We start from the raw sequence: 11,357 nt of genomic DNA on the forward strand, positions 1-11,357 counted from the left end.
CACAGTTACATTACCACAGGAACACAACTAAATAATGGCTTCATTTTGAGACGTCCACAGAGGTTTAAAGCCAACATGCCAACTTCTGTCTTGTGTGCAACAATTTGAATGTCCATTTTGGTCTTACACAACTCATTTCAAAACAATAGAGTTAAAATGAAATTATTAGCCAAATCCAATATTTATGCTCGTTACACCTTCTTCCTAAACTCGTCTCCTATATCTTGTCAACAAAAACAAGCCCTTGGTGGATTCTCACATCTTTACAGTGACAGTACTGTGATTATCATTTCATATAAATACATTGTTGTTGTTTGCCAACACATACTGTACATACCTGATGGCTAACCTAACACTTAGCATTTAATTGTTGCGGATTAAATGGTAATTTGCATAATCACCTGTGTCAAGAGAACACAGGGTGTGGGGGATAGAAGAAGACAGAAACATTCTTTATATGCAGCATATACTGTAGTTGGGTTTATAAGCTATATCAATTATTTTTACCCCTGACACTGCAAAAGCCAAAGTCAACAAGGCAGGATTGAGCCAAGCTAAAATAGTCCTAAATTCATGACCGACCTCCATTGTGTGTGAGCACTGAGGTGTTCAGAAAGCCTCACAAGTGCAACTACAAATGGGACAACCTCTCTACGTTTAAGAGTAAGCTTATAACTTTCCTTTTTGATAAAGCTTATAGTTAGGGCCGGCCAGGCTTGCCTTGGACCAGCCCCTAGTTATGCTGCTTTACGCCTAGACTAGTGGGAGACTTCCCATGATGCACGAGGCTCCTCTCTCCTCCTCCCCTCTCTATCTGTATCAGTCATTGTATTATCACTGCATTTCACTAACTTTACTTCTTCCCCAGAGGTTTTTGTGTTGTCTCGTCTCACAGGTTGATGTGAGAGGCCTGTCTTGTAGAGATGAAGACCCTGTCCTGCAATTAGTATTGATATCATTAGTAACACCTGTACTATTGTTATTGTTGCTGTGCCTCTCTCTGTTAGGGTCTCTCTTCTTTCTCTGTCATTCTCTGCCTTCTCTCTAAACCCAACTGGTCAAGGCAGAAGGTCAAGGCAGCCCACCTAGTCCCGGTTCTGCCTAAGGTTTCATCCCTTTAAAGGGGAGTTGTTGCAAAGTCCTTGCTCATCATAGGATGTTGGACTTCTTTAAATGCTCTGCATGTAAAGTGCCTCGAGATAACACTTGTTGTAATTTGGCGTTATATGAATTAAGTTGCATTGGCCTTTGAAAGTCACACATGTTATATAATAACATTCTATGTACAAGGTTATATCAAATAAATGTTTTTTCAACATTTGATTTGTTTAAATAAGTTTTATTTGTTGATATACATACACAATTCTTCAATAATTTCAATTCAAAACAATAATTATGCCAATCAAACATGTTTAAATTAGTGAAATTAACAACAAATGACAACAATTAACATATTCAGTGTACATTGAATTACTTCTTTATAACAATAGTATCAAGATCTGATATATATATAGATGATATATATAAATATAAAGCCAGATTAAATAATAACTTAAAATACAACAAAAACAAAAACAATTCCTTCTACTGCTGCCAGATTTGTTTTACTATATTTAAATGGGTGGCATGGTTCAGAAAGATAGAGTGATCGTCTGAGGATTGAAAGGTCTGTGGTTAGATTCCAGGCTCCTCACTGACGGCCTGTTACCTGTTAGTTTTTCTGATAAAGAAGCAAGACACTGAACTCTGTGGCACCTTGCATGGCATGCCCCTCAGTAAATGAGTGTGTGTGTGTGTGTGTAGGAATGGGTGAACTTCCGATCATTCCGATCAGAAAGCACAGCAATTGCAAGATGTTCGAAATACTGTACCACCGGGGCAATATTGCAGAGTAGCAATCCCATGATCACAGTTGTAAAAGCTTGATGGGTCAGCAGGGTTGCCTAAGACACCTGTAAATCCGTTTCCATGACAGGTATTCATTACAGACGTGGTAGAAGTAGTAGTTGCAGTTGTAGTGGTTGCAGTAGGTGCAGCAGTAGTTGTGGTACCAGGTGTGGTAGTTGTGGTTGTAGATGCAGCAGTAGTTGTGGTGGTTGTGGTAGAGGGTGTAGTAGTTGTGGTAGTAGGTGCAGCAGTAGTTGCGGTGGTTGTGGTAGCAGGTGTAGTTGTTGTGGTAGTAGGTGTAACAGTAGTTGTGGTGGTAGTGGTAGCAAGTGTAGTAGTTGGGGTAGTTGGTGCAGCAGTAGTTGTGGTTGTGGTAGAAGGTGGAGCAGTAGTTGTAGTAGCAGGTGCAGCAGTAGTTGTGGTAGCAGGTGTAGTAGTTGTGGTAGTAGGTGCAGCAGTAGTTGTGGTTGTGGTAGCAGATGTGGTAGTTGGTGCAGCAGTAGTTGTGGTTGTTGTGGTAGGGCTTGTAGTAGTTGTGGTAGTTGGTGCAGCAGTAGTTGTGGTTGTTGTGGTAGGGGGTGTAGTAGTTGTGGTAGTAGGTGCAGCAGTAGTTGTAGTAGTAGGTGCAATACTAGTTGTGGTAGCAGGTGTAGTAGTTGTGGTAGTAGGTGCAGCAGTAGTTGTGGTGGTTGTGGTAGCAGGTGTGGTAGTTGTGGTAGTTGGTGCAGCAGTAGTTGTGGTGGTTGTGGTAGCAGGTGTAGTTGTTGTGGTAGTAGGTGTAACAGTAGTTGTGGTGGTAGTGGTAGCAAGTGTAGTAGTTGTGGTAGTTGGTGCAGCAGTAGTTGTGGTTGTGGTAGCAGGTGGAGCAGTAGTTGTGGTGGTTGTGGTAGCAGGTGTGGTAGTTGTGGTAGTTGGTGCAGCAGTAGTTGTGGTGGTTGTGGTAGCAGGTGTAGTAGTGGTGGTTGTAGGTGCAGCAGTGGTTGTAGTAGTAGGTGCAGTAGTAGTTGTTGTGGTAGAAGGTGTAGTTGTTGTGGTAGTAGGTGCAGAAGTAGTTGTGGTGGTTGTGGTAGCAGGTGTGGTAGTTGTGGTTGTAGGTGCAGCAGTAGTTGTGGTGGTTGTGGTAGCAGGTGTAGTAGTTGTGGTCGCTTCCGCCGCAGCAGTAGTTGGTGCAGCAGTAGTTGTGGTTGTTGTGGTAGCTGGTGCAGCAGTAGTTGTGGTTGTGGTAGAAGGTGGAGCAGTAGTTGTAGTAGTAGGTGCAATACTAGTTGTGGTAGCAGGTGTAGTAGTTGTGGTAGTAGGTGCAGCAGTAGTTGTGGTTGTGGTAGCAGATGTGGTAGTTGGTGCAGCAGTAGTTGTGGTTGTTGTGGTAGGGCTTGTAGTAGTTGTGGTAGTTGGTGCAGCAGTAGTTGTGGTTGTTGTGGTAGGGCTTGTAGTAGTTGTGGTAGTTGGTGCAGCAGTAGTTGTGGTTGTTGTGGTAGGGGGTGTAGTAGTTGTGGTAGTAGGTGCAGCAGTAGTTGTAGTAGTAGGTGCAATACTAGTTGTGGTAGCAGGTGTAGTAGTTGTGGTAGTAGGTGCAGCAGTAGTTGTGGTGGTTGTGGTAGCAGGTGTGGTAGTTGTGGTAGTTGGTGCAGCAGTAGTTGTGGTGGTTGTGGTAGCAGGTGTAGTTGTTGTGGTAGCAGGTGTGGTAGTTGTGGTTGTAGGTGCAGCAGTAGTTGTGGTGGTTGTGGTAGCAGGTGTAGTAGTTGTGGTCGCTTCCGCCGCAGCAGTAGTTGGTGCAGCAGTAGTTGTGGTTGTTGTGGTAGCTGGTGCAGCAGTAGTTGTGGTTGTGGTAGAAGGTGGAGCAGTAGTTGTAGTAGTAGGTGCAATACTAGTTGTGGTAGCAGGTGTAGTAGTTGTGGTAGTAGGTGCAGCAGTAGTTGTGGTTGTGGTAGCAGATGTGGTAGTTGGTGCAGCAGTAGTTGTGGTTGTTGTGGTAGGGCTTGTAGTAGTTGTGGTAGTTGGTGCAGCAGTAGTTGTGGTTGTTGTGGTAGGGCTTGTAGTAGTTGTGGTAGTTGGTGCAGCAGTAGTTGTGGTTGTTGTGGTAGGGGGTGTAGTAGTTGTGGTAGTAGGTGCAGCAGTAGTTGTAGTAGTAGGTGCAATACTAGTTGTGGTAGCAGGTGTAGTAGTTGTGGTAGTAGGTGCAGCAGTAGTTGTGGTGGTTGTGGTAGCAGGTGTGGTAGTTGTGGTAGTTGGTGCAGCAGTAGTTGTGGTGGTTGTGGTAGCAGGTGTAGTTGTTGTGGTAGTAGGTGTAACAGTAGTTGTGGTGGTAGTGGTAGCAAGTGTAGTAGTTGTGGTAGTTGGTGCAGCAGTAGTTGTGGTTGTGGTAGCAGGTGGAGCAGTAGTTGTGGTGGTTGTGGTAGCAGGTGTGGTAGTTGTGGTAGTTGGTGCAGCAGTAGTTGTGGTGGTTGTGGTAGCAGGTGTAGTAGTGGTGGTTGTAGGTGCAGCAGTGGTTGTAGTAGTAGGTGCAGTAGTAGTTGTTGTTGTGGTAGAAGGTGTAGTTGTTGTGGTAGTAGGTGCAGAAGTAGTTGTGGTTGTTGTGGTAGCAGGTGTGGTAGTTGTGGTTGTAGGTGCAGCAGTAGTTGTGGTGGTTGTGGTAGCAGGTGTAGTAGTTGTGGTCGCTTCCGCCGCAGCAGTAGTTGGTGCAGCAGTAGTTGTGGTTGTTGTGGTAGCTGGTGTAGCAGTTGTGGTAGTAGGTGCAGCAGTGGTTGTGGTAGCAGGTGCAGCAGTAGTTGTGGTGGTTGTGGTAGTAGGTGCAGCAGTAGTAGGTGCAGCAGTAGTTGTGCTGGTTGTGGTAGCTGGTGTAGTAGTTGTGGTAGTTGGTGCAGCAGTAGTTGTGGTGGCTGTGGTAGGTATAGCTGTGGTTGTTCTTGTAGATGTAGTAGCAGTTATGGTAGTAGGTGTTGTAGCCGTGGTAGTAGCTGAAGTAGTGGTCGTAGGTGTAGTTGTGGTAGTAGGTGTTGTAGTTGTAGCTGTAGTAGTGGTAGTAGGTATAGGTGTGGTTGTTGTAGTAGGTGTAGTCGTAGTGGAAGTTGTGGTAGTTGGTGTTGTAGTCGGGGGAGTTGGAGTTGTGGAAGTAGCTGAAGTAGTGGGTATGCTTGTGGTAGTAGCTGTAGTAGTGGGTGTGCTTGTTGTAGAAGGTGTAGTTGTGGTGGTAGGTGTAGTTGTGGGAGTAGCTATTGTTGTGGTAGTAGGTGTTGTTGTAGTTGTGGTAGTTGAGATTGTGGTAGAAGCTGTAGAAGTTATGGTAGTAGGTATAGCTGTGGTAGAAGTCACAGGTGAGCTTGTTCCTGTACAGCAATTGCAGGTTGATGAAAAGACTGTACCTGTGGGGCATGATTTTAGAATGGGAATAACACACCCCTGGTAATAGGTAGTGCTGTCTGCACTATTCGAAAAAAAACATTCATTTTCATCTGGTAGAAGATTGTTGCCAAGAGTGTTAGTAGCTGGAGATGTGGTTGCAGGAGGTGTAGTTGTGGATGTGATTGGAAGTGTAGTTGTCCTTGTTATTTCCGGTCCTGGACAATGGAAAGAGTTAATCTATGTTTAATCGTGCTTTTCATTACATTGTACACAAAATCCTTTCAATTTGGCTAATAAGATATTATTTTTGAAAGTAGTGCTGCTGTTTCACTGGCAGTTCACAAGCATCTCGACTGTTTTATCCATCATACGGGAGACACATACTTGTCTTAAGAAATGAATAATAACGAGTTCATCAAAAGAGCTAAAACAGACCAAATAGTGGTCAGGTCAGGTCAGGTTTAAAAGCTCATTACCTTAAGTGAAGATATATTTTTTTACAAACTAACTGAAATCACCACCTTATAATAAGTTTGATATTTTTTTTAAATATTTGATTTACCTGAAAGCAGAAGATTGTGCAACTGGTTGACGAGAGGGTATTGTCCCTGTTCACAGAATTCTCCGTTAAAGTCATCAAGGTCCAGCGCCCAGACGAAGACTCCTCCAAATTTGTTTTTTACATAATTAGCCTGATAAATGAAAAAAACACTTTGAATTCATGTTTACAAAAGATCTGTTGTTTCACACGCTTTTGCACACCAGATGCAATGTCTTGGGTTCCAGATGCTATTTTCTGAGCACCAACTATGTTCTCATGCTCATCAGATAATATTTGGTGAGCACCACATAATGTGGATGTCAAGAATTCGCTTTAGACACCCTTCAATGATAATCTATCAAACCAATGATGACTGCCAAGCAAAGACTTATAATAAGACTTAAAATACCCACTTTTTTACATTACATTACATTACATTACATTACGGTCATTTAGCAGACACTTTTATCCAAAGCGACTTCCAATAAGTGCATTCAACATAGTTAGATAAAAGAACTTCAGGTCACATTTTTTGGCATTTTTTGGCATCTTCACACCATTTATAAGTGGAATATGGGCCCTTTCAAGCCTTTTTGCATACCAGTGTCTGGTATTGATAATACATGTGACACTTTAGTTAAAATGTGTTAATTTATTCAAAGGCAATACTCCAATCTCAATTAAAAATGTCTAATGATGATCCCATAAATGAATGCAATTTGGTCCCAATCTGGATAAGGATCATGATGTGGTGAACTGAAATATACGGACTAGAGACTGCTGCACAGAAAAAACGATGATGCTGATTCAGTATGTAAGTAATTTTGGTTGGTAGTGTCCTTAATAATTCCAGATAGATCCAGGAAATATTATATTTATGTTAGTCATTTCATTCTTTTCAATCTTTTTAGGACAGTGCATCATTAGTACGATAATTCTGACTTCTGGGCTTGTTTGGTAGAGGAATGTGGTCTAAAGAATCCCCCTCTAGTTTGCCAATGAATTACTGAGCTATAGTTTTAAGAAAAGAATACTGACCTTTAGTTCAGCACTTGCTTTGTTCTCAAATCCGATCCACTCATATGTCCTGGTGCCATATGGAACTTGTTGATCTGTAATCGACTGGACAGGTACTCCTTCAAGATAAAGGCAAGTCTACAAGAATAATTAAATGTCAGTGTCTGATCTCATGCATGGACATAAACAACAACTTGTCACATCATAAGCAGTGAAAGGTTTTGTGTTTGGCTATGGACAAAAATTACACAGTTTTACCTCATAATAGGACCAGATGTTGTTTTCCATGGTGTAACAGCCTTCATCAGCAGGGCCACCGGATGGTGCTCCAACACCATTGGCAGCAGTGGAAAGATTAAAAGTTTGTCCATATGCAGCAAACCCTAAATTTAGCTTTCCTGCAGTTACGCCCTGGTCACGCCAGTACCGCATGGCAAAGTCCTAAATAATAAGAATTGGAATAGAAAGTTAAGCTCTCCCTACACAAAATGTGAACTGGTTTAGCTATAAAACCCAGTACTTACTGTATTTGAGTAAATGTGGTCCCCTGTGTCATGGGATCCCTGGTATAATGGGCTGTGATGTGCAGTGGCACTCTCCCAGGCACCATGAAAGTCATAGGTCATCACATTAATGAAATCCAGGTACCTGACAAAATACAATTATGCTATCAATTAGTTTCTGTAGCATATAATCACAGAATCACGGAAACAGTAGTGAGAATAAAATTTAGTCTCACCCTCCAAACTTTGACACTTCATAACTGGCATCGATCATTGGTTTATGAGCAGCCACATTTGCAGTGATGATTAATCTGGGTCGGCCACTTGAGGTTTCTTCAGTCTCAAAGGCCTGATAGATTTCCTATATAACATTGAAGCATACATGAAGTCACACTGAGTTATATATAGTATGTAGCTTGTGTTGCAGATGTTGTATATTTCCAACACAATGAGTGAATCTAGATCACACCTGGCACAGCGCTGTGAATTTTTTCTTGTCCTTTGCATCACTTCCTTCACTTCCAGGGAACCTCCAGTCCAAGTTTAGCCCATCAAAGTTGTATGTTCTCAGTAGTATCATAGCAGACTGGATGAAAGCCAATCTGCTGCTGGGTGTTTGCGCCATCACACTGAATCTGAACATATGAACAATAAGTACTCTCAAGAAGATATTTCTATTTCAATGGTACAATCGCAAAGACTAGTGCAAAGTGTTGTGTTATGTGCACAAAGATCTTGAGGTGGAATTCAAGCACACTTGATATTTGTGTTTTCACGGATTCTATGTAGACTGGAATAATCTGAGCACATTATTCATCTCTAAACGGTGAGGCAAAGTAGGAAATAAATGTTGACTGGTAGGTGTGCAGTAGTTACATAGGCACACTATTGGCCTATCAGAATTAGAATTAGAATTTATAATTGAAAGGCTGGTCACTATGGTTTCCACATGTAATGATGTCCATGGTTTACTTTTATTAAAAAATACGAGGCATTTGTATTGAAGCCCATATCAACCAGTTAAAAGAACAATGGTCAAAATTACGAGATAAAAAGTCAAAATTATTACTGAATCTTCTTCAACTTTCTTGTCTCATAATTTCAATTTTTGACATCCTAATTATGACACATCAGATCAATATTATTAGAAATACTTTATCTCACTTTTCTCTGCAAATGTTCACGCCACCAACTGACAGAAGGGTTTTGAGCTCTGGATTCCTATGGGAATAATCACATTGAGTAATAAATATTCAACATTACAAAAAAAAATACATTTATGCAATTTCCAAAATATTTCAGGGTGAAGAACTGACTGTTTTTTGAGGTCATTTAGGGCCTTGTAGGAGCCTGTGTCCAACTGGTCAATCGGGACCAGTTGATTGGCATCACTAATGCTGGCGTAGGCATAGATGACGTGGCTACACAGGTACGGATCAATGTTGCCAACAGTGAACTTCCCCTCTGCTTCTCTGAACTGGGACGATCTTGTGAAGAAACACACCAGTCTGTATGAAGAGGCTAAACAGACAAGGAACTCATTATAGCCTTTCATTTTTGTATATTTTTTTATTTTTTTATTTTGGATTTGTTATGAGTAAACAATAATCATTTTACGCCATCTAACCCAACACAGAGATAATTAACTGCTTGCAAAACTGTTGAATATAAGTAGTTTATGCAAAACAAAAACTCACCCAAGCTGGCCATGATAACGCAGAGACCTTCAAAATGACAGAATTGAGTCAGTAATGGTTGAAATCAGATCTGAAGGAAACATTCTTTCATTCAGGTTACAATGCTTACCTGCAGTTAGGAGTAGTTTCCCCATGTTTCTGTGTGGATGAATACCATAAATTAGAAATTAAATAATGAAAAATTTGCACATAGTGTTATTCTACAAGGCCCTTAAGGGGGCATGGGCAAAATCAACAAAACACAGGGAGCTCTGATGAATGAGTTGCAGATGCTGATGACCTGAAAGATTGATTGTTTGGATGGTTTCTCTGCCTGAAAGTATGAGGAAGTTAGAAGTGCCTGAAGACATTTGAATGGGTGAAGACTCTAAGTTCTAAGACCAGAGAGAAGTGTTGCAGTTGTCCAATATGTTACAGTAGATTAATCTCTATATGTGGCTCAGAGAGGGAAAAAAAAATTATATAGAAATATTATTCAGTCGCTGTATGAGTCAGTTTAGTTCATGTTTTAATTAGAGAATTAGGGTTTAATTCAGAATCAAAACTAAGCCCTTGGTTTTTATCTTTGTGGCTTGACACAATTTCTATTGAATTTGCTGCCACTTTCTCTACCAGGGCTTTTGTACCAACAAGTGAAATGGGTTTTGTCCTTGGTGAGCTTTTAAAAAATGGTGTGACATCAAAACACTCATATCTTAGCTACATTTGGGACATGTGCCATCAAGAGACACATCTTCAGCTGAGTATCATCAGTGTTGCTGTGAAAGGAAATGTCATGTTTCCTGGTGAACCTGCCCAGCACTACCATTTTCAACTAAGAAGAGGCGGACATAGAATAGGTCCTTAGGGAACACAACAATTTGTTCTGCTTTTTCAGGGAACACCCATTCAATGTGAAAATATTTTTGGAAAGGCCATCATATCTGCTTCATCTATACCAGAACCAATTGGTGATCCATTGCGTCAAATAGCACCACAACTGAAACATGTCTGGCTTCAAATGGTGGTCTAATGTCAGTGATGGCTTTCATTGCACTCTATGTGCTATGGTGAGCTTGGGAAACCAGCAACCACTAACGCCAACATTTCAAATTTGCAGTTAGAAAAGCTGTTACACCTGTCCATGCGCCTTGCCAGTCGAGTGTTATTAGGGATCAACCACAAGTCAGAACACAAAAAGGACAAAATTTGGTTTAAAAACAGGTTTATCAAATCTCATGAACAAATCTCTTATTTTTTGTCCATATTACAGAGATTGCAATAGGAACATCAACACTCAACTACAATTATATCAGCAATGATATCAAGGTAAATGGAATACTTACAGGTGATGTCAGGATGGAGGAAGTACTCTACACTAGTGTGACTGATGCCACTGAAATGATTCAATTTAAACAGGCAGAAAGCTGTAGGGGTGGGGCATCTCAACTGGGTGGTGACTGTAAATCATCATAATTAGTCTGTTGATCTACTTTCTGATCAGCTGAACGTTTAAAAGTTCATAAAAACAAAACAAAAGCATTCAGTAGGAATGAGTCAGTCAGAAACGTTTCTACTTCTTCAGCAGGGTAGCTTAGTTGTAACCAATAAGCTTTCAGACATTCACACATTCAGAGTGGCTAATAGTTTTTGGATAATTACACTAATGCTGAGTTCCATTCAAAGTTAAACATTGATGAAAAAACCCTCAAACAAGTGCTTTAAGGTTTCATTATTTTTTAATTATTATTTGTTATTACTGTACATGCTGTCAATGGGTCTAAATGGTCCATCTCAGACTCACATGGAACTTGTCCAACAGGTATGAAATGTAATTATAAACTCTGGACAATTCAATCTGAAACGTCACTCCCATGCTGTGTGAAATGTTTGCACTGAATTTCATTTTGATACATTGAGTAGTACAAAGTTTTATCTTTATCTTCTTTAAGGGATACTTTCACTACATCAGCTCACACATCTTTACCTTCATGTAGACCTATTATTTTGATATTTACTTGTTTAAAAGCTCTCTGAACAGTGGTGTACATGATACGTGTGTTTTTGTACAGTTGCAAGAATGTATTTGTATATATTTACCTCCTCTTAAAGAACCATTAAGGAAAGAAAATCCTCATTTACAATACACAGAAACACAAAAAGCAAAACAGAAACAATCAAAATTAAAACATAAAGGCAATAATATTGTTATCTAACTGCTAAAAGTCCTAGAAAAAAATAAAAATACTTCAATGACAGTGCTGCTTTTTAGTTTCATTTATGTTTTTGAAGCACCGACACTGAAGGCCATTCTTCCAGTTTCTCGTTAAATTAATAGGATGCAGGCACACATCATTTGCATATTGAGCGACACTTAATACATTTTTGTCA

The 11,357-nt window shown here is 40.6% G+C and overlaps 1 protein-coding gene across 1 annotated transcript; it reads right to left on the minus strand.

Annotated features, from left to right (window-relative positions):
- Positions 1-363: 363 nt before the first annotated feature.
- LOC143012912 (chitinase-3-like protein 1) lies at positions 364-9,071 on the minus strand. The gene is made up of 14 exons (XM_076166252.1): positions 8,988-9,071; positions 8,607-8,811; positions 8,455-8,511; positions 7,760-7,925; positions 7,527-7,651; positions 7,312-7,435; positions 7,046-7,228; positions 6,809-6,925; positions 5,792-5,921; positions 4,696-5,183; positions 4,063-4,170; positions 2,515-2,706; positions 2,052-2,121; positions 364-401 (listed from the first exon to the last, which is right to left on the minus strand). Exons 1-14 carry the CDS (start codon positions 8,998-9,000, stop codon positions 364-366), a joined length of 2,016 nt encoding a protein of 671 aa, XP_076022367.1. The 5' UTR covers positions 9,001-9,071.
- Positions 9,072-11,357: the final 2,286 nt, after the last annotated feature.

This window comes from Genypterus blacodes, unplaced genomic scaffold (genome assembly GCF_046128005.1).
Source record: "Genypterus blacodes isolate CSIRO-AG114 ecotype Tasmania unplaced genomic scaffold, CSIRO-AGI_Gbla_v1 ptg000156l_1, whole genome shotgun sequence".
In the NCBI taxonomy this organism is placed as follows: Eukaryota; Metazoa; Chordata; class Actinopteri; order Ophidiiformes; family Ophidiidae; genus Genypterus; species Genypterus blacodes.